The 24,828-nt window shown below is 50.0% G+C and overlaps 9 protein-coding genes across 14 annotated transcripts; 5 read left to right on the top strand and 4 right to left on the bottom strand.

Moving 5' to 3' along the window:
• The first annotated feature begins 811 nt into the window (after positions 1–811).
• Positions 812–2,936, top strand: LOC131213165 (vanin-like protein 1). The gene is made up of 5 exons (XM_058207148.1): positions 812–938; positions 1,004–1,794; positions 1,864–2,116; positions 2,177–2,478; positions 2,554–2,936. Exons 1-5 carry the CDS (start codon positions 873–875, stop codon positions 2,732–2,734), a joined length of 1,593 nt encoding a protein of 530 aa, XP_058063131.1. The 5' UTR covers positions 812–872; the 3' UTR covers positions 2,735–2,936.
• Positions 2,937–3,012: 76 nt separating this feature from the next.
• On the bottom strand, positions 3,013–5,823 carry LOC131209185 (zinc finger and SCAN domain-containing protein 12-like). Of its 3 annotated transcripts, none has more exons than XM_058202190.1 (4): positions 5,671–5,823; positions 4,743–5,421; positions 4,386–4,617; positions 3,013–4,312 (listed from the first exon to the last, which is right to left on the bottom strand). In XM_058202190.1, exons 1-4 carry the CDS (start codon positions 5,676–5,678, stop codon positions 3,873–3,875), a joined length of 1,359 nt encoding a protein of 452 aa, XP_058058173.1. In that variant the 5' UTR covers positions 5,679–5,823; the 3' UTR covers positions 3,013–3,872. The 3 variants fall into 3 exon arrangements, with proteins under 3 accessions (XP_058058173.1, XP_058058181.1, XP_058058189.1); XM_058202198.1 differs by having other exon boundaries at positions 4,386–4,611; XM_058202206.1 differs by having other exon boundaries at positions 4,758–5,421.
• A 224-nt stretch (positions 5,824–6,047) lies between these two features.
• On the bottom strand, positions 6,048–7,500 carry LOC131215175 (inactive CLIP domain-containing serine protease A8-like). The gene is made up of 3 exons (XM_058209560.1): positions 7,164–7,500; positions 6,765–7,082; positions 6,048–6,686 (listed from the first exon to the last, which is right to left on the bottom strand). Exons 1-3 carry the CDS (start codon positions 7,404–7,406, stop codon positions 6,153–6,155), a joined length of 1,095 nt encoding a protein of 364 aa, XP_058065543.1. The 5' UTR covers positions 7,407–7,500; the 3' UTR covers positions 6,048–6,152.
• Positions 7,501–7,656: 156 nt separating this feature from the next.
• Positions 7,657–9,293, bottom strand: LOC131207692 (inactive CLIP domain-containing serine protease A28-like). Its single transcript, XM_058200322.1, has 4 exons — positions 9,148–9,293; positions 8,876–9,082; positions 8,526–8,813; positions 7,657–8,452 (listed from the first exon to the last, which is right to left on the bottom strand). Exons 1-4 carry the CDS (start codon positions 9,220–9,222, stop codon positions 7,934–7,936), a joined length of 1,089 nt encoding a protein of 362 aa, XP_058056305.1. The 5' UTR covers positions 9,223–9,293; the 3' UTR covers positions 7,657–7,933.
• Positions 9,294–9,456: 163 nt separating this feature from the next.
• LOC131213122 (protein FRA10AC1 homolog) lies at positions 9,457–10,686 on the bottom strand. The gene is made up of 4 exons (XM_058207106.1): positions 10,248–10,686; positions 10,023–10,182; positions 9,695–9,964; positions 9,457–9,631 (listed from the first exon to the last, which is right to left on the bottom strand). The coding sequence occupies exons 1-4, from the start codon at positions 10,518–10,520 to the stop codon at positions 9,564–9,566; spliced, it is 771 nt and encodes a 256-aa protein (XP_058063089.1). The 5' UTR covers positions 10,521–10,686; the 3' UTR covers positions 9,457–9,563.
• Positions 10,648–11,429, top strand: LOC131213138 (myoneurin-like). Its single transcript, XM_058207110.1, has 2 exons — positions 10,648–10,790; positions 10,860–11,429. The coding sequence occupies exons 1-2, from the start codon at positions 10,689–10,691 to the stop codon at positions 11,394–11,396; spliced, it is 639 nt and encodes a 212-aa protein (XP_058063093.1). The 5' UTR covers positions 10,648–10,688; the 3' UTR covers positions 11,397–11,429.
• A 461-nt stretch (positions 11,430–11,890) lies between these two features.
• Positions 11,891–13,525, top strand: LOC131216436 (zinc finger C4H2 domain-containing protein). 4 transcript variants are annotated; one of them, XM_058210930.1, is made up of 5 exons: positions 11,891–12,139; positions 12,227–12,398; positions 12,463–12,641; positions 12,720–12,968; positions 13,151–13,525. In XM_058210930.1, the coding sequence occupies exons 1-5, from the start codon at positions 12,081–12,083 to the stop codon at positions 13,281–13,283; spliced, it is 792 nt and encodes a 263-aa protein (XP_058066913.1). In that variant the 5' UTR covers positions 11,891–12,080; the 3' UTR covers positions 13,284–13,525. The 4 variants fall into 4 exon arrangements, with proteins under 4 accessions (XP_058066913.1, XP_058066912.1, XP_058066911.1 ...); XM_058210929.1 differs by having other exon boundaries at positions 13,148–13,525; XM_058210928.1 differs by having other exon boundaries at positions 12,720–12,992.
• A 121-nt stretch (positions 13,526–13,646) lies between these two features.
• On the top strand, positions 13,647–17,697 carry LOC131212764 (integumentary mucin C.1-like). The gene is made up of 4 exons (XM_058206810.1): positions 13,647–13,752; positions 14,106–14,311; positions 15,200–15,268; positions 15,731–17,697. The coding sequence occupies exons 2-4, from the start codon at positions 14,215–14,217 to the stop codon at positions 16,150–16,152; spliced, it is 588 nt and encodes a 195-aa protein (XP_058062793.1). The 5' UTR covers positions 13,647–13,752; positions 14,106–14,214; the 3' UTR covers positions 16,153–17,697.
• Positions 17,698–20,615: 2,918 nt separating this feature from the next.
• On the top strand, positions 20,616–23,925 carry LOC131211371 (solute carrier family 26 member 10-like). Its single transcript, XM_058204808.1, has 6 exons — positions 20,616–21,205; positions 21,266–21,567; positions 21,644–21,745; positions 21,835–21,976; positions 22,535–23,139; positions 23,202–23,925. Exons 1-6 carry the CDS (start codon positions 20,758–20,760, stop codon positions 23,664–23,666), a joined length of 2,064 nt encoding a protein of 687 aa, XP_058060791.1. The 5' UTR covers positions 20,616–20,757; the 3' UTR covers positions 23,667–23,925.
• Positions 23,926–24,828: the final 903 nt, after the last annotated feature.

Genomic DNA, 24,828 nt, shown 5'->3' with positions numbered 1-24,828 from the left:
CCCGTCATTGTTCGAAAGGTGAAATTGATTGATTGTGAGCCTGAACTTTGCACACTCCCCAGCGGATGTAAACCGTCTGGTCATGTTTTGACCACATAACCAACATAAAAAATGGCACAATCTTAAGCCTTTACATTGTAGTCATTGCCCTCCGAAATGCTACTATCTGTTGCCAGTCGGGCCCGCCTCTTATCAGATCATACAGTGCCGGCGTGAAGGCGTGAGATAATACGATTGATCCATACTTTGGCAATAGATGACGGTTTTTGGGAATTTTACTTTCGAAGCCGTTTTTTATTATTGTGAAAAAGTTGCTCAATTTAGTACATCGTTAGGTGAGTAAATATCCCTCAAATAGCATCTCTCTCTCTCTCTCTCATTAGACTTCTAATTCGTAGGTTGATAACCACAAACAAACAGCAATCGCGTGGTACCTCGATGGGTAAACAAAAATCTTATCAGCTAACAGGTACTAAGAATCATTTACATGACAACAGCCTGTACGTTCTATTGCTTCGTCCGACCTTGGTGTTTGTTTGTATTCGTGCGATCAAACGCTACTCGGAACATTTGATCAAATTTGAATTGTTAATGATTACTCGATGAACCGATTTTAAAGCCACTGTCAGGCTGAATCCACGTGTAAGTGTCCCAAAAACGGAATAGTTTGGCCCATGATTCATCGACACGTTCATCAAATAGTCCCGTTAAGCCTCGTAGCCCTCTGCATCTGCCACTTTGTCGACCGCTTATCACCGTTATTGTGGCGGATAACAGGTTATCGTCAGAGCGCGTCAAGTGGTGGCCAATCCAGTCATCAATTGCACACCAGTTCACATCCTGACGCCAGCCGGTGAAGTTTGTTGTGCGCCATGAAGCACGCAGTATGGTGCCTGTTTTGCATTTCCCTGTTTCTGCTGTCGGCCCCGACTGAACAGGTAAGCAGTAGCTGGTGCCGGGGTCATCCACTCGGTAACGGGGTGTTCCTACCTTCCGTTTCTAGGTTTCTACTGCCTCCGATCCGCATTACTGGGCCGGCGTGGTAGAGTTCAGTTCGCAGCCTATCGAGGGAGAATCCGACGCCGCGGCCACCGACCGGCGGCTGGCGAAATACTTGGAAATTATTGGCTCGCCCGATGCTGTCCCTGCCGATGTGCTGGCGTTCCCGGAGAACACTCTGGATACCCGATCGACGGCATCGTTTGTGCCTCATCCGGCGGACCGGATCATACCGTGTAACAATCTTCGGTATGAAAGGACCGTCCGCGATGTGTCGTGTGAAGCGCAAAGAACCAAGAAGTACGTGCTGATCAATTTGACCGAGAAAGCGCGCTGTCCGGAAGGCGGCGACACGCGACCCTGCGGTCCTGATGGGCTTTACCACTTCAACACCAACGTGGCGTTTGATCGCGACGGTGTGGTGGTGTCCCGGTACCGAAAGTTTCACCTTTTCGGTGAAGCCGGCATGAACACGACCGTTTACCCGGAGATCGCCAGCTTCGAGACGGACTTTGGTGTAACGTTCGGGCACTTTATCTGTTTCGATCTGATGTTTAATCGACCCGCGCTGGACCTGGTCGAGTTCGGGGTGACGGATTTCATCTTCCCCACGATGTGGTTCTCGGAGCTACCGTTTTTGACGGCCTCGCAGATTCAGCAGGGTTGGGCACTGTCGAACAATGTGAACCTTCTGGCGGCCGGGGCCAGCTTTCCGGCGGTCGGTAGTACCGGAACCGGGATTTACTCCGGCAAACGTGGGGCCATCACCACCGTTATGAACCACGAAGCAGATACGTAAGACGGATTGTCGGAAGAACCGATAGCCGTATGATACTAACCGGACTGGGTTTTTGTCGCGCACAGGAAGCTCTACATCGCGCAGGTGCCGAAGATACAGTTCCCGGAAACACCAGTCAGTAAGCTGCCCCTGCATCCCGGTACACCGTCTCAGATGGCCAAGTTGTGGTTGAAGCGCGATCACATCGATGGCTACAAAACGAGCGACCTACCGATGGTATCGAACACGGCTTATGAGCAGAGTGTGTGCTACGATAGCACCTCCTTCTGCTGTAGCTTCACGATCAATTACACCGTCAAGGAAATGCTCTCGTCACAGGTATACCATCACTGATCGAGCGACCATGCAAAGAAAACTTCTTCCCTTTTCGCTCCACAGAATCATTACCGCTACAAACTGGTGGCTTACGATGCCGGGCGTACGTTCGATGGGTTCGCGGACGGTGAAATTACCACCTGTGCCATTCTTGCCTGCTCCTCGCCCAACTACTCCGACTGCTCGCAAAGATTTGGCGAGGGCCAGTCGTACGTGGACAGCGTCACTTTTAACGCAATCAGCATCAGCGCAAAATTTGCCAACAACCACGAAACCTTCGTGTTGCCTACGTCGGTCGATACTAGCATTATGCCTCTGGACGTGGCCGAAACGGAGTACACCGTAGTTCCCAGTACCACCGACAAGTAAGATCGCCTTCGAATCGCCCTTAGAGTACACGGGATGCTTCAGTAACGTGTGTCCGTCTTCTCTTTCGACAGTGAACCACACAACATCATCACCTACAAACTGATCCGTCCCCGGTCCGACCTCCTATCGTTCGCCATTTGGGCGCGCAACTTTGATTACATAGCTTCCGGGGCCCCACTTCCTGGCGTGGTGCCGTCGTTAGTATTGCTCGCTGCACTGTGGGGTGTGATGAGGAACGCCTGCCGATTCTAACGGCTAATCTGCCTTACGCGTTTTCTTTCCCGTAGCCAAAGGATCCACACCGACGAACTGTAGTGGGGTTCGGGAAGGGATGCAGGTCACAATCATCGCGCCTCATGAACATGTTATTCACTCATTGCACCTTCGGTTACTATTGTTCCTAGAACCTGCCATACAAGAAGCGAAAAGTTTGTCGAAATAAACGTCCTCTGATAGCAAGAAAGAACTGACCCACGAAGTGTTTCGGATGCCGTTTGAATGAACCTCGATTTGCGTTTTAAGATTCACATACAGCTCTCTACGTTTGATTTGAGTTTATTAACCAATAGTTTTATTTGCCCTTCTCTGCCGTGCCGCTCGAACACGCACACGGTGGCCCTGGCTTCGAGGCGCTGATCTTCGAGCCCATCTGGTTCTAAAGCTGCCACCATCTGGCTGGTGCTTCCTCCGTGTGGCCACCGGGAGCACGCGGAGCTGCCGAGCGCTAGAGAAGAGAAGTAGCGAGAAGTGTGTACTATTTTTCGGTTATAAGAAGTTTCTGGGCTTTCGCCCGACCGCCACTGGGTGGGGGAACTGATCGCGCAACTATCGCGCTCGCGATTGATAACATCATCATTGTTCTATTGGTTTCTCTTTCTGATCCTGCCATTTGTTGCTGTAACGATACTTTGAACTTTGTGCTAAATAACTAAAACATAAACGACACATCGTACGCACGGGGCTAAGCACTGACGATAGGGAATCAACAACATTCCACGTTATTCTTGCGATTGCCGTTTTCCCGTCCCGCTCACTGCGCGTTCTGGGCGCAACTTTCGGTCACCCGGTCGGTCTAGGAGCTTGGCAGAAATCTACGAGTTAAATCGGAGTGGTTAAAACCACCTATCCTCTGGTTGGCGCAATGGTTTGATGCTACGATTGTTAACGAGTTTTAAAAATAATTGCTTCCAAGCCCGCCCGTGGAACTGGGTGCCCTGGCGACTAACACACACGATCGGCACGCAACGTGCGCACCCCGAGCGAGAAACGGAAAACAAAATGCGAAACCGGAAACGGGATAGGGCACGAGGAGCGGTGACCGAAGGAAGAGAAGTGGTACTCGTTTCGTAAACGGAAGCAAACCGATCCTATACCACCGGCCGCCGGGGGATTAGTTCGATTTGCTGTTGCAAAAGTTTTTCTTGTGAATCTTCAGATGGTTGGCCTGGGCGAAGGATTTGCCGCACGCCGGGCACCGGTAGGTCAGCTCGGCCGTGTGGTGCGTCGCGTAGTGCTCGGTCAGCTCGTTGAGATCGCTGTAGTTCTTGCCACACATCGAGCAATCGAGCGGATTGTCCTTTTTGTGCACCTTCATGTGGTTCTTTATGTGGCTCTGCTGGATGAAGGACTTCTGGCAGATGTTGCACCGGTACGGCCGCTCGCCATTGTGGATGCGGATGTGGTAGATGAGGTTGATCTTCTGGATGAAGCTGATGCCGCAGATCAGGCACTCGTGCGGTCGCTCGCCGGTGTGGATCTTGGTGTGGTTCGACAGGGCCGACGACTGCACGAACGCCTTGCCGCAGGTCAAGCACTTGAACGCGCGCTCACCTGTGAAAAAGTGAAACCCAACTTTAGACCTCGGTCCTCTTCCGACGGTGCGTCCCAAGGCTTCAAGGCTTACCGGTGTGGATGCGCTTGTGATTGTGCAACGTCGACTGGTGGGCAAACACCTTGCCGCACACGTCGCACCGGTGCGACAGTTCCGGCACGTGGATGCGCACGTGGTAGTTCAGCTTGTACTTGTCCTTGAAATACTTCCCGCACACATCGCACTGGTGCTCGCTGACCGCGTTGTAGTCGTGGTACTTGCGCTCCTTTTTGCCGGGGGATTTCACCGTCCGGATGAACTGTTCCTGCAATGAAACAACCCAATGTGGCAGCCGAAGAAACAGGGGGCGGGTGGGCGCGGGGGCGATTGTGGGGGGAGGACGGGAGGAAAAGTGGAGCTTAACATTCGACCATTACGATCCACACAGACCTGGTTCCACCATACTTCGGGGATTTTTGTCACGGTGCGCACGTAGTTCTCCGTGTACTCCTCCTTCACTTTGATGATGAAGCCTTCCGGCAGCTGCGGGATGACGATGTTCCGGTTGGCTTTGCCTTTCTTTTTCTTCTTGCCCGTCCCGGTGCCGGTGGTGGTGGTTGTCGTGTTGGTGGTGGCGACCGTGGTCACTACCGCGCCCGCTGACGACTGCGTCTGAGGTGTTTGCTGTTGTGGTTGCTGCTGTGGCGCTTGCTGCTGCTGGGAAGCTGACTGCTGTTGTTGTTGTTGTTGCTGCTGCTGTTGCTGTTGTTGTTGCTGTGGGTGCTGTTGCTGCTGCTGTTGTTGCTGCTGTTGTTGTTGCTGCTGGTGGGCCGCCAACTGCGATTGCATTTGAGCCGACAGATGCTGTTGCAATCCCACCATCTGCGCCTGTTGCTGAAGCTGCAGAACGTGTTGCTGGTTGTGCGGCGATTGGCCATCGGGCAGCTTTTCGTAGGGATCGAACTGTTCCTTCTTCAGATTCACGATCATGCCCGGATGGGGAAAGTTCAGCAGCTGATGTTGGGTCTGTTGCGGCATATGAGTATGCTGCTGGCCCATATGAGTGAGCGGCGGTCCAAGCTGGTGCTGCAGGTACAGCCCTTCCCGTTTCACGTCATTCGGAATAAAACTGTGGGAACAGAGGGAACCGCCGTCAGTTGTCGCATCGGAATTGGCTGAAAATTGAAGTCTCGTGGCCCCGCGCAAGGGACCGCCCGCTGAGATTGCCATCACCACCCCCGAACACCCGAACCATCTACCAAAAAAGCGCATGCACACACAAACGCACACAGGGAGGCACATAAAACGACGTAACAGCACCGCACGGTCGGCGCGGCACAGGGCACGGATTGCCCGCCTGGCCTGCGACGGCACTTACAAATTCATGTTGACTTCGATGTTCCGCAAAACGGTCGGCGCACTTTTAAAGCATAGTTTTTGTGCGTTCACTTCCCCCACTAGCTTTGGCCAGTGCACTCGGTTACGCTAAACAACGCCAACGAAAATAAAACAAAAACATTTTCTTCTTTTTTCTGCCCAGCACGGGTTGAAGAATTTGCGTTGACTTAAGATGACAGCTCCGGATCGCTCGGCTAGGCGGTGCCCAGTGGTTGTGCCCAACGAATTTTTCACAGTTTGTGACAAAAGTTCACTATCACGCAATAATCTAACGAGGAAGATTAAAATATCTTATTACTTTATTCCATCAAAAATCAATCTGGAAACATTAAAAAGAATGAGTTGAATTCGGTTCGGATCACTCGGTTCGACGGACTTCAAACAGCATAATAAATGCGTTTGATATTTCGTGAGAAAATCTTGGAACACTATTTATTGATCCGGCGCTAAAATGCCCCATTATCAGGCAACGTCATTTTCGGCGATCTTTTCATGGATCCACCCAACAAATTGCGCAACATCGACATAACCGGCCGGAGTGTTTTGATCTCCGCAACTAAGTCCCCAGGACACAATCCCGGCCAACTCGTACTTTCCAGCGGACGTCCGACACGCTAACGGGGAGCCGCCATCGCCGGTGCACATGTCCAGATCCCGCTCACCACCGGCACAGATGACGCTGGAGTGCAGCTTAAAGAATGGTCCCAATCTGGATGCTCGTAACATTGTTTCACACTTTTCACGCGGCAGGATGGGCAGATCAACTCGTTTCATCACAGAAGCGTACGTCCTGGTCTTCATTTCTACACCCCACCCGTTCGAAGTGCATCGCTGACCTTCGAACTGATCCTTGGCAGCCGAAGTTGGTAGGCAGATGGGCCGGATGTGCGTTTTGTAGACTAGCGGCTGCTCCAGTTTGGCCAGGGCAATATCATTTTTAAAACCTCTGGCAATGTAATTCGGATGAATGAAAACGTTTTTATTAAGGTCGATATCCTGGCGAATAGAGAGAATGTAGAAGATACATTACCGTTAGCCTCTTCATTGTTAGTCATAGCTTGTTACGTTTCTTACCTCCACTGGCCAATATTCCGCCTGGCTGGCAAAGTCCCATTCGCCGAAGCGGGCAAACACTCTGTTTGGTAGTGGGTTTTCCAAAATATGCGCCACCGTTACGACGAACCGCGGATGAATTAAGGATGCTCCGCCAATCGGCTCGTACCTTGACTGGCCGCTTGACTGATACGTTTCCTCGATCAAAACCACCATCCAGGGAAATTCGCCGTATTGGGCATAGGCCTTGCCTGCCCCGTCGGACTCTAGTTTGTATTTCAACCCACCTGGGTTGCTTTCACCGCACGTGTCGTTTGGAAAAATATCATTATTATCAACCTACAGAAAGGGACCGCGAGAGATAGAAGAACAAATCATCGTCGTTAATTTAACGCTAGATTTACAACAGCGCAGCGGTACCTTTATAGTGCCGTAGCTTGAAGGATTCGTCGTAACGTTGGGCGTCAAGCAACAGGTCATCATGAGATCTAAACAAATATCTTCGTCCTCGTCCTCTAACAATCGTAATGTTATAAGGCCCGCGTCTTGAGGATCCACGCTCTGTCCTGGCCCCCCTTGGGGACAAACGTGCCTAGGTTGGCAGAACCCACCAGGGCATGGCTGTTTTGAAAAGGCGTCAAATGAATCAATTACAGGGGACATTTCACGTGCTGCACTACACTACCGTTTTGTCCGCGACTTCACCCAATATTCTTACGGCTAGCCACAGCACAATCAACACACATTGGCCTCGAGAAGACGGCATGCTTCATCGGTTGCTAGATTAACACTGCATCTCTCGATCGTATAGCGGCGAATGCTAAAAAGATAAGGCAAGGCGATCGATGAAATACACAAATAATAATAACACAAGCATTATTAACTGAGCCCCGCTAATATGGCATGACCCTGTGCGATTCTTTTACCCTTTCGAAGTATATTTATTTTTGAATCAATAAAACAATACAAATTGTAACGGAAATTAAGATGGTCAAACTTGGCGATGGAACTGGTAAGCTTTTGACCAGCTCTCGCTTTGAATGAAAAAAACGTGCAGTAGATAAGGTCGGGGAAATCCCGGAACTACACTGATAATATTTAGACGTGTGATCACCAGAATAATGGAAAACCATGTTTTGAAGCGTTTATTAAGCGAGATTTACGGACCAACCAGGTCCCAGGTGTGCATCCTAATCCATGCTAATGTTTTCAACAGTCTCCTCAATCCAATCTACGTAGTTGCTGACCGCAACGTAAACGCCTGGGATGTTGTGGCCACCGCAACCGATGCCCCATGAAACGATTCCAGCCAGCACGAACGATCCACCGTCTGTTGCGCAAACCAATGGCGATCCTCCGTCGCCTTTGCACATGTCCACGTTTGCTTCGCCGCCAGCGCACAAAAAGTCTTTGGAGAGGGAGAAATTTGGCCCCAGCCCTGCAGCACGCAGCGATCTCAAGCACTTGTCCCGCGATAGGATCGGGAGCTCAATTTTCTTCATTATGTTTGCGTAGATCCCACCAACTTCACCCCATCCGCTCGAGAAACAGCGTATCCCGGTGAATCGATCCTGAGGGGCCGGTAGACAAACTGGCCGGATGTGCTGCTCGTAGACGACAATCTCTTCAAGCACGAGCAATGCAATATCGTTCGATATCGGCTTGTACCGGTAACCCGGGTGAGTTATTATCCGTTCAACGGCCACATCCTAATGAGAAGGAAAAAAGATAGATTATGAGTTGATTCCGGCTACGATTCTGCTTCTCCCTTAATCGTTGTACCTTGTACGGGTAGGGCTCCTTGTTCGTGCTAACATCCCACTCACCCAACCGAGCAATCAAGTTCGCTTTGCCGTCGACATTGTGCGCCGTCGTTATCACGATTCGCGGATGCGTTAACGTTCCACCGCACACAAATTTGGTTTCCTTGTTTTCGAGTTGTCGAACGGCCACCATCCACGGGAACTCGCCGTACTGTGCCAGAGTATCGTTGTGATGAAAATTGTACACTAGTCCTTGCTCGTTCGATTGACCGCACTGAGCGTAGGATGAAGCCGGAACTTCGATTTCCTGGAGTTACAGTCACACATTTTATACCACCCTTCGTTTATTGAATTTCCAGAATTACTCACCTCATCCTCATCGCTGATGGGTTGCAAAGGTCCATTCGAAGTTGTACAACACATCATCATGTAATCCAAGCATTCATCCGTGTCCTGAAGGCGCAACGTAATCAATCCGCTGTCCTGTGCGTTTGCTGTATCGGTGGTGGACAAAGCTATGCTCGCGTTTGGGCACAGGTTTTTCTGAGTACAGTATCCACCGGGACACGCTATCGCCTGAAAACATGTTTGCGGAGAAAGGAGCAAATTTGTTCCAGCGAAGGGAGTTGACGGTGCCTTACGTCCGGATCCTCTATACTTTGACCACTACCGCTTGCCACAAGGCACAAAACAGTGATAACTCCAATCAAACTCATCGCTCGGCAATGGTTCAGGTCGTACTAACTCGGAGGAAAGCGAACGATTGTATATAAATCTGCAACTGATAAGACAGGCTTGATGCCTTTCCATGTGTTCGGTGCGGGATTTCCTTTTGTAAAACATGTTGCATATTTGGCACGCACTTTTATATACGCCAAATGTTTATGCGATAATTGTTGAAGCTCAATTACTGATTCTTGAAACTTTTCGCATTATCAAACGAATTGAAATGGTGTGTTAAAAAAAACTTTTTTAAATTAACTTTTTCCTTAGGTTATATTACAATTTTCTTTTTATATTTCTAAAACTATTGTGTTAGTGACGGTCCCGCCAGTGTTCATAGAAGAAGGTCTTCCAAATATTCGTCAAACTCTTCTTCGCGAGTTTTTTCTTCGATATTCGGTCCTGAAAAACATACTTGGGAAGTTAGCACAAAATAAATTACAGTTGACCGGCACCCATCACTACCTTTCGTCCAGTTGCTTTCATCCGCAGGGCAGGCTTCAGAATGGGACGCCTGATCTGTGGTTTCCGTTTCGGGTAGGTTGTAATGGTCTTCCGTTGACAGTTCTCCTTCCGATGCTTCCGCTTCGGATAGTGCCTCCGGATCATCTCGGAACTCTTCCGCCGTTTTCTTTCTTCTGGAGGATTTCATTTTCCGCTCACGTTTCTTCATTCGTTTAATTTCCCTCTTTTTGGATCGATAGTTCAACCGATCCGAGCACTTGGGACAGAGACCTGAAAGGAGTGGTTCTTGTAAAATGATCATTGTTGCGCGCCGACCATCATCACTTACGCAGTTTGACGAGAGCGTTTTTCTTCTCGTCATGTTCAAGGTACGCAAAGTTGACTTCCCAGCTGCGCAGCTCGCTCTGTTCCTCGCACTTCCGGTCGCCACAGATGAACTGCCCCTTGCCTAGAACGACTTCCTTCTCGGTTCTCCATCGCAGCGCAACCTCGAGAGGGGCAAGAACAGGGGACGGCTTGGCATAGGGCTCCGGCACTACCGCAGTTCGCTTACCTTGTTCTCCCGGTAGCGGCTCAGGTCGGAAATGCAGTATTCCTTGAACAGCTTGTCGTAGTACTTTTTGGCCAACTGCTTTTCCCAGCTATCCACCGGGTCGCTGTGCCACAGGAAGCGATGGTTCTCGCGGATAACATCGTGATCGGTTTTGTCGCGCGACGCGTCCCGCTCGAGCAACTTCGTTGCTCCCGGTTTCGTGAGGATGTACTCATTAATCAGATGTTTGTGCAATTCATACGGATTCAGATGGGCAAGGTTCCGGTGGTACATGATAATTAGTTTGATCCGTTTTTTGGCCCATTCACTGTTTTGCAGTATCGCAAATTAACCAAACATAAACAAACACTCTCAACTGACAGAAAATGGGTAGAAATGTCAAAATGGTGTTTACGTTTTGTGCGGATCTGATCCTTTTGCTGATGCTGATGCTGGTCGAAGATGCAGCAAGAAGTTTCCGACGGGGAAATAAGCGATATTTCGGAAGATAGTGCCGGAATTGAGGAGGAATTGGAATCGTTTGAATGTCAGCTCGAGAAGGAAGTAAGTCCTCATAAGATGATCTTTGTTTGCGTCTTGCGTTTCGCTGATCTTTGCGCTTTCTTACGGTAGGTCAGTTCGGATAATGGCACACGGACAAAGGCTGGAGAAGTCCTGGAAAGTGCTAGCGGTCCCACCGTACGCTGCTTGGAGCCGGAGCTCGAGTATCGGTGCCAAATGTGCACTAAATCATTCCACGAGCTGCAGCATCTCGGGCGGCACATCGAAACCCACAACCGGTGGCGGTTCCGGTGTGAGCAGTGCGGGGCATATTTCAAAACGAAAGCAAGCCTAAACATTCACCAACGTCGGCACCGGATCGAACGAACACACCAGTGCAGTGTTTGTGAGAAAAGGTTCGCCACCACTTCGGATTTGCAGGCTCATAGTAAGGTGCACGAAGCAACAGCTCCGCGCTATCCGTGTGGGGTGTGTGGGAAAGATTTCGGAAGAATCTATACCCTGCGCGATCACATGAAGGTGCACGCACCGGATCCGGAACACCGGTGCGAAAGGTGCGAGAGGGTGTTTGCCAAGCGCCGAAATTTGCTTCTCCACGAACGGACACACTTGGTGGAGGATACGCTACGCACTGAGTCGGTTGACTGACAATCAGCACCATAATCGATTTCACAGTATTCCGACCGCTTTTAACATAGTTTTGATAAGTTTAATTTAAACCGAAGACCATTTTTAACTTTGCATTAAATAAAACAGCTAGAAGGACTTTCGCGCGTTTGGTGTGTCTTCGCTTTTGGCTCACAATGCTGGCGGTTGTGCACCAAAACAACAGACATTGGCTCACGATATGCAAGGATCTTTGTTTGTAAACAGTCTGTCCAAAATATTCTTCTTTGGGTTTTCATGCGAAAACTCTTCTTTAGTTTTTCATACAAAAGCTCATTAGGTTTTCATACGAAAACTCTACTTAAGTTTTTCATACAAAACCTCCTCTTTAGTTTTTCATACAAAAACTCTTCTTCAGGTTTTCATAGGTTCATACGTTCGCGTTCCGGGGTTGTGCGGTTTATAACGTACGGTTTGCCACTTCACGTGTCGTCGAAAGATGAAAGATTAATCGGCCATTTTCCTAAAGCGTCTCGGAAGCATCTTCTCATCTCGTCGCTGTGAAAAGCAGTTTCCCGAGTTCCGTGAGGAATAAGAAAAGCAAGGGTGACGGATGTTGGTCGATCCTGAATAACTCGATTATCCTGAATAACTGAAATTACAAGTGACGAGTAGTGCAACAAAGAGGAAAATAAACATAAAAGATAGCACGGCAAACAAGGAAAAATGAGTGCGGTTGACGAGAGAACGATCTACGCTAAACTGGAAGCAATGAAAGACATAAGGTGCGTTTTCCGGTCAAAGGTTTCCTTTTCCGTCTCGTTGCTTCGTAATTGATGCCATATGCTTCGCTTTGCGCGCTGTTTCCCTAGGTCCAAAACACTCCAGCTTGAGAAGCTGAAGCTGAAAATCGTCCGGGAGGTGGAAAATGGGGACGCCGAGGAGAAGTGCTTGTCGGAGTACCGCCGCGAGCTGGAGCTGCTAATGCAGGAAAAGATGAGTCACGTAGAAGAACTTCGGCAAATCCACGCCGACATCAACGCAGTAAGTACCGGGGGTTGCTGCTCTATATATTATGGTCTACTCATGGCCACTATTTTCCCGGCAGATGGAAACGGTCATAAAGCAGGCGGAAGAGAATCGGATCCGCTCGATAAATATGGCAAACCGTATCCACGAGGAGTACGTACCGCTCAAGACCGACGTCGATACGATGCGCCGCGAGTATTTGGGTTTAGAGAGACTGCCGGAGCTGCACGAAGAGGAAGGCACCACCATTTCTCCTGAGTAAGCTTCAGACACCAGCAGACGGGAACCCTGTCGCTAAGGACTCTAATAGCACCTCGTGATTCTGCCTCTTAACAGTCGATTCCAGAACTATTACGCCACCAACAAGCCAATGTCGACCCCGACGGCCACATTCTCCCGTCCGCCGCTGTCCGCCCACCATCCGCTGCCTCCGGACGCACCGGCCACCTCGTTGCCTCCGTCGGCTCCGCCCGGATTCCTGCCGCCGCCACCCGTTGCCATGCGCATAAGCAAGCCACCGGAACTGCCTACTAACCGACTGCAGCAGGCACCGTCCACGATCGGCATTGGGCATCCGACATTCAGGTCTGATTTCAATGTGAATTTGAGGTGATTTTTCGTTTCTTTTTATTTGTTTACGATTCGCGATTCTGTTCATCGTTCCGTTCGTATTTGAAAGCGTAGTTACACGGCAAAAGTTTGTAGTGGGCAATTGTGAGAGAGCTACAATCCTTTCTTTTTCTGTCTCCCTTCACGCCTTTCAGCAGACAGCAACCGCCGCCGATGAAATCGTGCCTATCGTGCCACCAGCAAATCCATCGGAACGCCCCAATCTGCCCACTGTGCAAGGCCAAGAGCCGTTCGCGCAACCCGAAGAAGCCGAAAAAGAAGGACCACTAACCGCGCTGGTAGCGAGCGGGATTTCTTTATTAAATACGCGAGCAGGGGAACAGCGGTTTCGCGGTTCTGCCTCCTCCCATCTCTCTATTCCGTGGCATTTTGCGTTCTAGCGTTACTTTTCCATTTGCTTGCATAAGGCGCAAGGTAGAGTGTAATGTGTATCGTCTATATTACTATTACGAACGAGCGAACCGTGTGGCTAGTACTAAGTTTTATTCGTGAAAATAAATCAGTTTGCTCTATCTCGACATGGCGATTTGCTTTTCAAACAAACCAGATATTCGCGACTCGTCTTCCCAAATATCCGCTCTGCTTGTCACATCTGACAGTTCGGCTGTCAAACCGCAAGCTCGGTCGGTGAAAAATATAAGTCCGCTTGTGTCATTGTGTATTTGGTTGTCTCATTGATCGGTCGTGCGAAAATCGTTCGGTGCTTTATCTTTTCCCCCGCTTTCGGAACTTAAAAGAGGCAAGTGGACCATCTTTTCTGTTGGTGTGGACGGTTGGACCCGCATCCTTCCTAACGGTGCCGGCGCTCGAATGGCCGCACCGATTGGCACCGCACTTGCGTCGCCATTATTACTGGGCCAAGGAACCGCCATTGGCCACCAGAGAGCTAGTGCGTCAATCGCGCTTTTCTGTTTTATTTTCGTTCCCGGCGACGGTTTCAGAGTGTTACGTAGATAAGTGAATGGTGTTTTTGGCGTACCCCTTGCAAGCTGCTACATGGATTGCGAAAGCCGTGTGCGATCGAGACTCCCTAATGGTTCGCCCTCTCCCTCTCTCTGTCTAATGCTTTTTCTCTTTCCACGAAACAAATAGGATTGTGTGCGGTACGTTTGTGCTGACTAAGTGAAGGAGAAAAGTGTGCTGTTCGCAAAATTTTGCCAAAGAGAAGTAGTTCCAGTCCAGCGTGAAGGGATCGGAGAAAATGATGATTTCGTCTCGGTGCACCATCAAGTTGGCACTGATTAGTGCACTCGTTGTCCTGGCGTCCGCTCAGCCACAACCGGCGGATGGAACCCCAGGTAAGCCCCAGCGAAAGCAAATTTCACCAGAACAAACGAGCAGCAGGCTGTTGTTGCAGCAATCGATCTCGCGGTCGTCTCTGGTGGTGTCCAATCTGGCTTCAATCACTCCCATTCAAAAGGAGGTTAAAGCAATTTGGCTTTGTTGGCGCTCTGCCTATTATGATTCATCGGTGCGACCACCGTGATAGCCGCCGGAACGCGCGCTTCAGCCTCGCCGCGTTTCGTGTGCGTTTAACGACTTTTTATCGTCGCTAGCCATTGCTGGTCGCCATACCAACACAGCGGCGCGGCAGATCGCGTACGTGCAAAATAGCCTGAAGTAGCCTTCGCCCTTCGGGCTTTGGTGGACCGGCGATGGCCGCTCGAAGCGGGACCGTGCGCGCGGGATGATCGCGGCGTGCTCGGCCGAGGGGCAGGGTTTTTCGCGATAAGCCCGCGATTGGCGAGCGCGCCGAGTGCACAGTTTTGCATACATCAGCACCTCCAGCGGAGAGCCGCGGCCGGGCGTGTTGCAGTTCTGTTTATATTACCCTCCCGCTGGAGCCTCGGAGCCTCCTCCTGTTGCCATGCCGATGCCGGTTGTGTGTGGTTGGTGTCGTATTCTGCCTTTGCGAATGGAAACGATATCATTGAATAAGAAGGATATTCTAAACATCCGCTCCGATCTCACGGAGTCGGGGAGTTGGATGCGTTGCGAGTATCGTTATTATTGTTATTGCACTCTTTTCAGTCTGTCAGCACTTTCGAGTGCCCGTCCGTGGAAGGAATTGTGTGATGTGGGCGGCTGACGTTTTTACAACCCACAACACATTTGACGTCATTGCTCCGCCTTCGCCTCTACATTGTCGACTAATTTACGTATCAAACTGCCCTGTTCCTTTCCAGCGGCAACGGACAAGAAGCTTCCGGAAGCGGTGCTCGAAGCTGACGATGTGACCAACCCTGCTACCCCCGGTAAGTGTGTCCATATTGAGCAGCAAGTTGCTGAACATTTTGCGAAACAAATTCGAGCGATAATAAGCGAGGCCAGCAGCATAACTGGTTCATTCAGTTGGCTCATTTTACGACCGTTCATTAGGCGGCCCCCCTTATCGTCCTTCGTGAGCGGACGTGAGGAATTCCCCAAGCCAATGCAAATTCGATACCGCGGGGAGTGACATCATCGCGGCGTCAACGCGCCATCGGTCGCATAAAAATCGCAAATCTGTGGTGCAGATTAACTAGCTACTTCTGTGGCATTGTTTGCTTGTTTATTTGGGGAACGAATGGAGCTGTGAGTTTGCAGTAACTGTAAACAATGTTACGACCTATTCGAAGCAACATTTATACATTGTTCGATCCAATCGATTTTTATGTTTGGCTATGGGAAAGAAGCCTAATTGTAAAATATTACTTTGTGTTTCTACTTCGTTTTAGATGACAACAACACGACCACTCCGGCAACCACGACGTCAACGACTACGGAAACCACAACTTCAACCAGCACGACGGCCAAACCGGCACCGACGCCGGAGCCACCGACCCCGAGCCCCCCGAATACAACCACCACTACCACTACCACCACCAGCACTACCCCCAGCACCACCAGCAGCACTACAACCCTGGCTCCACCAACTCCTGCTCCAAACACGACCACCACGGCCGTACCGCCGACCACCACAACGCCCGCACCGACTCCGGTGCCGCACTGCAAGCGCTTCGATGCGTACTCGTTCGTCGGCGGCATAATCCTGGCCTACGGCTCGCTGGCCATCTCGATCGTCCTCTACAAATTCTACACCATGCAAAGGAACGCCAACAACAACGGCAACAGCAGCAGCAACTATCGCACCCTCTAAGCGGGGTGGCGCTAATGCTGCTGCTGCGTATAGGGGGATCCTCGATTCCCCTACTGCTGTGCGCGTCCGTAATTCTGTTTCGTTTTCGTATCTTTTCCGCCCAGTTAGCAAATCCATTCTTCAAACGGCTGCAGCGCATGGCCGAGCCTGGTAGGAAGAATGGTTGTCTTATTTTGTATTTTGTCCCGTTTTCTTTCCAACCCGAATCAGTGTTTGTTTTTTTTTATCGGCGCAACAAAAAGGACATCCCCTTCATTCAGTTAGCAATTAGTCGGTAGTTGATAGGGAACGAGCGAGAGCAGAGGAGAAGATGGATGGTACTGTAGAGCTGTGTATTGGCGGTACTCTCATTCGCGTATCATTCCTTTGCCCCATTTTGCCACCCCGTTGTTGCCATTCGAGGAGCAGCAGAACCGTGCGCCCGATCGGTGTAGTCCCATCGGACCCCCTCTTTCATCAATCCGCCGTGTGCCACCCACACACGATGTTATTCAGTACCAAAGTGCCAGTAAAACAAAAATCGTGAAAACATTTACAAGAAATATCAGAAAGCCTCGAATTTGTACAGCTCATTTCACCTTAAGATCCCTTCCCTCACACTACGCGCCTTCTGGCTGGGTGTCATTCCCTCGGTTTCATTCGTTTCGCATTTAATTTCGAATCCCCGAAGGGAGATCTTTGAGCATTTTTCTTTTATGTTCTTTTATTATCATTCTTCCTAGCATTTCACCGCACCTGTGAATCGGTGCGATCGTATGATCTTAAATTACCCTAATTGATTTCTGCATTCTACCAGAGTGAGAAAGTTAGGAGAGAACGAGAGAAAGAGAACGATAGGAATCAGATGGAAAACTTTGTTTTCTGCGCTGAATTTTATACCAAAACTATCTACTATTGTGTGATCTAGGCGATCACGGCAGACATCCGGAAACAAAACAAACACACACTCACATACCTATACCAGGATACATCGTATCCTGCTCCGTAGCATATCCGGACAGCTAGTAGATCACGCGGTGATGATCGAGCGGACGTATCGGAGATCACAACTAGCAACAATACATTCATATTCCACGGTACACACAAACTCACTCACATGCAGGGAAGTGTCGGTCAGAAGGTCGGGTAATTCGGTCAATCGGTCGATCAGTGTCTTTAATTTGGCCACCTTCACCCTCATCGTTCCGATCATCACCACGCCGCCCCGGAAGGACTCAGTTGTGCGCTGCGTGCGAGCAAAGGGTTGAGAGAGCAAAGTGGTAAACTAAATTTGTTAATGTAAAAAACGAACTCTTTAAAACTGAAATGTGCATTGAAATAAAAGGCTGAGTAATGATATCAACGCGTGTCGCTTCCCGCGAGCGCGCCGAGCAGGAAACCCGAAAAAGTAGTACCGGCGCGTGGCGCTTCTTTACCCTTTCTTTAACGGGTGGTCGGGAAATCGGGAAGGGTCGGCTGGGTCAGGCCCGCTTTGCATCCGCATCGCATCGTTCCGAAAGAACGTCCTGTTGAAAGTGCTCTTAAGTAGAAGTTAATATGTGCAGCGCGCGGTCCGTAGATACCGTTTGATTTCAATCCGGGCACTGTTAGAATACACGTTGCAGGTGACAAAAGCAACATCGTAATATCCAGCAGATCGGGCTATGAAAACTCTGTATTTAAATAAAAAAAGGGGGCTGTTGTAACACACTAAAGTAAAGTTAGCGAAAAAATACATTTGGAAGTAACCAGAGAGAGAGAGAGAACGAGCGATCGAGCGATCGAGGACCCATTGTGCGATGCGTGCGATCAGTATTACACCTTTACGGGCCATTCGGGCCGGTAAACTTTCAACGAAAATTTTGGTATCCTTGATACGACGAGATGTGCGTACCCACGCTCACCCTTGTCTGATATTTACAGCCTGTCCCATCCATCTACGTAACGTGTTTCACTCGCCTGTTTGCAAGAAGAATGTAGCACACATTTTGCGCTGTAAAAATATTTATGCCTAAAAAAAGGAGTCAAATAAAGTCTCCTCGGTTTGTGAATGTTCTCGGTTGGAGTTTTTTTTCACCGAACGCCAAACGCACCTGACACAAACACGATGCTGATACGCGCGTCAGGATCCGCGACGACCTGCTGTCCTTTTCAATCTCAAAACTTAATTGAAAAGAATCGAACAGATGACAGCTCCGGCCTCCGGGATGAGGCGTGCCTGATAAGCTATCAGCTTGTTTTTGGCCGTCGTCGTCGTCGTCGCAGGGGAGCTATTGGAACCGGCATCGGTTTGACGCCGCGCCATCGGACGATCACTCATCTGCGGAACGCGTTTGGTTTCGGTTCGCTCGGGCGAACACGTGCCCCCGCCGGTCGCAAGTTCTGCTGTTGTTCGCCATTCCACCGTATCAGTAATCAGTCGACACGCGGGTACGCATAAGTTCTGGTGGAAGCTGTTTTCGCAACCGGCTGGCCAGTTCGGTTCATTGACTGCTGTGCGGTTCGATCGCGTGAGTACCTTGATCGTGTGTTCCGATGAAAATGTTTTAACCCCGGGGGGCGCAGGATCACCAATGCAATTCTGCTGGTGCCTTCGCCGGGTGAAGGTGATCTTGGATCGATCGCCGAAAAAAAAGGATCATGCAACAAGTTCGAGTGGCAAATAAAAAAAAAATCTTGTCTGTGTTGACCCAGAGTCCGACAGCGGAATCATAATAGAAAGGTGCTCAGGGTTAGAAAACAAATTGTTTGGTTCGAGAGGCTGCAGATTGAACTTATGTCGTTACAAGTGTTCTATACGCATTTGGGGCCTCTTCAATCTGATCGAAACGTAAAAAACCAAGATTCCGGTGCTCGTGCACTGTAGAATCAGGTGATTTTGCCCAGAAGCTGCGAAGTGGCACTATGCAAGTGATCGATATCAGGCATCTGGATTGGTTTGGTGTACGCTGTGACCCTGAGCGGTCGATGTTTCTAAATTGTTTGCCTCAACAACCGTTAAAGCGTGGCTTATTGTTCAACTTCTGAAAGTGGCAAGGCACGGCATGTGAAACTGTGGTCCAGAAGTATGGAATATAGTTCACTGCGAAGCAAACAATTGGAACACCGATGCGTGGCGATTCTCGTATTCTTTCCCCTATCCTTGTGATTTTAATAAAACATGTCGCCGAATCAGGACGAGCAGCAGAACCCTGTGTCGCTACGAGAGCCCCTTTTAAATAAAAAAACATGGTGATCACGTTTCTCTTGATCATCATCCTATGTGCCAAGTCGGTTTCAAACTCGTTGACCCACTGAGAATGGCAAACAAAGCATAAAAAAGGCGACACCGAGAATCAACAAGCAAGTGGTTGGCGTGTATTTACCTCCATCTGAATTACTGTCGAAGTTGCTGGGGGCAGGTCATAAAACCCCGAACACCGGTCCAACTGCTCGGGATGGCGGAACCAACGCAAGCCACAACCTGTTTACTTCCGTAAGGGTCCGCGGCCAGATTGCGGTCTTATCGCCATTGTTTGTTGGTGAAATTTCGTCACTTTACCATCGTCTCGCGTGCCAGTTGCCGTGGCGGATCATCGGCGTTCTTCGCGAACGGAACTGATAAATGCTCCCTGTGGGGGATACACGGTAGCCATTCTCACGCCTCGTACAAGATCATAACGGTGCACCGTTGCTGATAGCGTTTCGCCCGCGACCATAAGATAATTAAGAAATTGTCTCAAGAGTGGGCATACTGTTTACTTCTTTCTTTCGGTTGGCCGAATTCAGTCAAAGTACCCCACAGCTTCTAGCCGCTTATCAACGGCACCAGCTGTCAATCAAATTCGCACCATTCCCAGTATCTAGTGGTTCGAGACAATCGTTCGAGGAGGCCTTGACATTTAATTAACATATCGGTTGGTGCCCGCAAACCTCAGCTACTAGACGTGTCACGTGACCATACCGAATCGGCCACACTCCCTGGACAAACCCGTTTCTGGAACGCCAAATGTGCCGAAAAGCTTCCCATGAACTAGTTTTCACCGAACCCGCGGTTGAAGATTCTGGTTTCCGATCCGGCGCCTACTGGGGAATGTAGCGGCGCAAAAAACCGTTTCGCCATCTCATCGTGTGCCTGGAATGACCTGGTTGAATCAGCCCTGAGCGGTGAAGGTTTCACAAAAACAGCCCAGAGTCAAGATCAACTGTTTGACCGGATTACGTTCCGCGCGTGGACAGCTTGCTTCGGTCGCCTGCGTTTGCTGCTATGGTAACCAGCGACTGAGATGGCTGGCGGTTGTAAAGCCCGCAAACCGCCCCGGTGGTCAACATGTCCGCCTGGTGCCCCGCCCGTCCGCAAACACCGACAGACCGCAACACCTCTCTAAGCTGTTTGTTCTTTTCCATTCACAGAGCACAAAAATAGATCGCAGTCGTGCAGGAGGCCTCTGCCGGAGACAGGAAAGGAAGAGATAAAGTACGAATCGCCAGCCAGCGAGATAAGAGGGAAGAAACCTTCTCCGGCCAGGTGTCTAGCGAGTGGTTCAAGTTCTTGGACCGGTGAGACCAACTGTGAACCCCATTACCCTATCAGTCGTGTCGGAGCTAACGAGCGGAGAGGACGGTTCAAGTTGGTGTTAGCCCACGATGAACAAGGATCCGGAAGAGGGTGGAATCGCGAATCCGGCGTTCTACCAGGAACTAGCGGAGGACCGTGATGTGGGGACACCCAATCCCCGGCCACAGCTCACCGTAACTCGGCCGATCTTCCAGCAAGATCAGCTGAACGATGCGTACCGCTACCGGAAACCGAAACGGCAACTATACCACGAACTGGTGGCCAACGTGCGACAGGTGGACACTAAAACCTGCTGCAGTACCGTGTTCCCGTTCCTGACCTGGCTGCCGGAGTACTCGTGGAGTCGCGATCTGCTGCGCGATCTAGTCTGCGGCTGTACGGTGGCCGTGATGCATATTCCCCAGGGCATCGGTTACGCACTGCTGGCCAACGTACCGCCGGTGGTCGGTATCTACATGGCATTCTTTCCGGTACTGGTGTACTTTCTCTTCGGCACCTCGCGCCACATTTCCATGGGTAAGTCCACAGAGTGTGTGTTGCAACCGGTTCCCATTCATTGATCGTACTCCTTCGCAGGAACGTTCGCCGTGGTGTCGATCATGGTTGGTAAAACGGTCCTGGCATACTCGGGCACGAGTGAGGGCGAGGATGAACCGGAACATACGGCGCTGGAGGTCGCTACCGCCCTCGGGTTCGTCGTCGGTGTGATGCAGCTTATCATGTGCTTGCTCCGGTTGGGTGTGATATCGTTCCTGCTGTCCGAGACGCTCGTGTCAGGATTTACGACCGGAGCGGCTATTCATGTGGTGACCTCACAGATCAAGGACTTGCTCGGACTGACGCTACCCTCGGTGGGCAGTATGTTTGAGATCGTCAAGGTATCAAGGGCGACCGCTAAGGACGGTGGTAGAAAGATAAGAAGATTCACCTCACCAATTTCGTGTTTCTCCTTAGACATACATCGAGATCTTCAAGCAGATCACCAACGTGAACTGGGCAGCGATCGTCATTTCGGCCATCACGATCGTTGTGCTTGTGTTTAACGAGTACTTGAAGGTAAGGCTACCGATGCTAACCGGAATCGAAGGACGCGATCGGTTAATGATCTTTTATTTTGCGGTTTGGTTCCGGTTTTTGTTTCGCAGCCGAAGGTGGCCAAGTGGAGCGTCATACCGATTCCGATCGAGCTGATCGCGGTCATTGCCGGAACGCTGCTGTCCAGGTATCTGGAGTTGCGCGAGCGGTACACTCTCAAAACAATCGAAAACATCCCCACCGGGCTGCCGGGTAAGTGGCGCATGGTCAACGGGCCGATTGTTTGTGCTGCCAGTTGGTTGATTAATGACCAGCCGATTTGTGACACTATTATTCAGTTGCCCCGGAACGAAAATTATTCATACAAGTGCTTAACAACTGCGTCATCGCTACTTTCATTGGCCGTGCCGTCAGATGATGAAATAGCAATCGATGAAATGCTTACGTTGAACTAATTACGCTCCAAAACGGTGCCAAACACCCGACCTTAGGACAGTTTGTTCCGCCAGATGGTGAAAACGCTTGTTGTTGATTCGGGGTTTGAATTGGTCCATTGTTCCTCGCAACCATCTGGGTGCGCTGGGTCAGAGATTCAGGTGTTTAACGCTTCTCGTTGTTTACTTGACCCAATAATCACTCCCTTGTTTTGTTAGAAAAGGGTGACGGGGAGTAGAAACCGGAAATTTAGTAACACACCCCAGAACAAAAAAGGTTTAAGAGTACCTTTCATTGTATGTTTTCTGGTTACATTTGTTACGGTTAAATATTAAATGTAATTTTTATTTCATTCATATTTACCCTCAACTGCAGCTCCGTCTCTGCCGGACTTTAGTCTCATGACTACGGTCATCGTCGACAGTATTCCGGTAGCGATGGTCGGTTACACCGTTTCCGTCTCGATGGCACTGATCTTTGCCAAGCGGGAAAACTACGAGATCGGCTTCAACCAGGAACTGTTTGCGATGGGAGCGGGCAACGTGGTTGGTTCGTTTTTCTCCTGCTTCCCGTTTGCGGCTTCCCTATCGCGGTCATCCATTCAGTACACGGTCGGCGGACGGACTCAGATCGCGTCGGTCATCTCGTGCGGCCTGCTGGCGATCGTCCTGCTATGGGTTGGTCCCTTCTTTGAGCCGCTGCCTCGCTGCGTACTTGCGGGCATCATTGTAGTGTCGCTCAAGGGCCTACTGATGCAGGTGACGCAACTGAAGGGCTTCTGGCGCCAGAGCCCGATCGACGGGATGGTGTGGATCCTCACCTTTCTCTCCGTGGTGGCGTTCGCCATCGACATTGGATTGCTCGTGGGAATCGTACTGAGCATTTGCTGCATCTTCTTCCGTGCCCTCAAACCGTACACGTGTCTGCTGGGGAACGTTCCCAACACCGACATCTACCTTGATTTGAATCGGTACGAAGGGGTAAGTTCTTCCATCACTTGCGGCTTTGCTTACCCCTTTAAAACCCTTCCCACTCTTTGCAGCTCGTTGAGTACCCCGGGATGAAGATATTCCACTACTGCGGTGCGTTGAACTTCGCTTCGAGGGCTGCCTTCAAGAATACGGTTTGCGAAACGCTCGGCATTAACCTGACGGAGGAGATCAAACGACGGAAGGATCCGGATTGGAAGCCAAGTCTTGCTGAGCAGAGCGTAAAGTTCCTGGTTCTCGATTTCACCTCGCTCAGTTCGATCGACCCATCGGCCATCGGGACGTTTAAGGCGATGGTACGTGAGTTTGAGGTGCTTCAGCTGCAGATCGTGTTGGCTGGGTGTCAACCTCCGGTTTACGAGACGATGCTCAGATGCGGTCTCATCGGGGACATCGAAAAACCCTTCTGCCGATTGTTCACCACGGTGCACGATGCGGTGCACCATGTACGGAGCGAAATGGAGGCAAATGCCTCGCTGAGTGGTAGCGTAGTTTCGAATGCTACTGGCATCGTGTAGTGGCCAGCGCGGCCGTTGACCGGTTTCATGTGCCATTAGGGTCCTGCTAGGAAGTGTACTTAAAAATGTTCATCGCTGGCATCGATGGGCGTTTGTTATTTTCGTGGGTTACACATTATGCTTCTGCTATTCTGAAGCGAACCGAGGACAGTCCACCCATCAAGCAGGACGTTTAGGATGTAGGAACTGCGTTTATGCATTGTTTGCCTGAGCTCTTCTTGAAGTATTGAACTCTACAAGACTTGTTATATTTGTTACAGTGTGTCCGAACGAATTTAGTATATTGAAAATAAAATTGAGTTACAATAATGTATTGCGCTTCCTTATGTAGAGTAAAACTTTTAATTTGAACATTGGAAGCGTTTGAAGCCGTGTGAAGCAGTTTGTGGATGCCGAGCTCTTGATTACGTTGTATCCGTCTCCAACGCCTTGTAGGTGACCTGCATCAATTTTTTTGTGTTACTCGTTACTCGTTCACGTTACCAACAAAGAACGTTTCGTTCAAGTCTTCATGAAAATCGCGACGGTTCGCTGAGACGATAGCACAGTGACAAAAAAATAGGCTTGCGCAGAAACCGGTCTTACCTACCGGGGGCTTGCGCAGAAACAGATCTTACCGGTGCAATATAAATAATGTACAATTACCCAACTGACCGGGACGGCAGAGTGTGCCGACTAGGCCTTATAAGAACGTAAGAACAGGTTTGTTCTTTCCACTCTGATGGTTTGTCATAGCGAAAAGTGTTCACCGTCAAACCTTCAATCTGTTAACCTTCTCATCTCACTGTCAAATTTGACTCACTTTCTCACTGCTCACTTCACTTTTTGAGGGACATTTTCTCATTTCCGCCCGAAGTCAGCACGAACTTTTCCGAAGGTTCCTGAAGGTTTCCGATTTTTCCGAGCATTTTCGCGCCATCTATTGAAAGAAAATGCGTGGTGCAATTGAGGACAACAACCCGAAACCATAAACCAGAAACCTGAATCTGCCCCGAACGGATTGCGAAACCGACCAACAGATCTCGCTCTCGAAATTCCGTTTGGGACAAGGACGAAATTTAAAAAAATGACCATATGTAAAAGTTGTGACGGATACTTCATGTTGAAAAATACTCTTCATTTGCGATTTAGTGGACTGCATTTGAGTTGCACTATTGAGTTG

Source organism: Anopheles bellator, chromosome 1 (assembly GCF_943735745.2).
Source record: "Anopheles bellator chromosome 1, idAnoBellAS_SP24_06.2, whole genome shotgun sequence".
NCBI lineage: Eukaryota > Metazoa > Arthropoda > Insecta > Diptera > Culicidae > Anopheles > Anopheles bellator.
The sequence above is the reverse complement of the archived record's forward strand: the minus strand, read 5'-3'. Positions and strand labels throughout refer to the sequence as shown.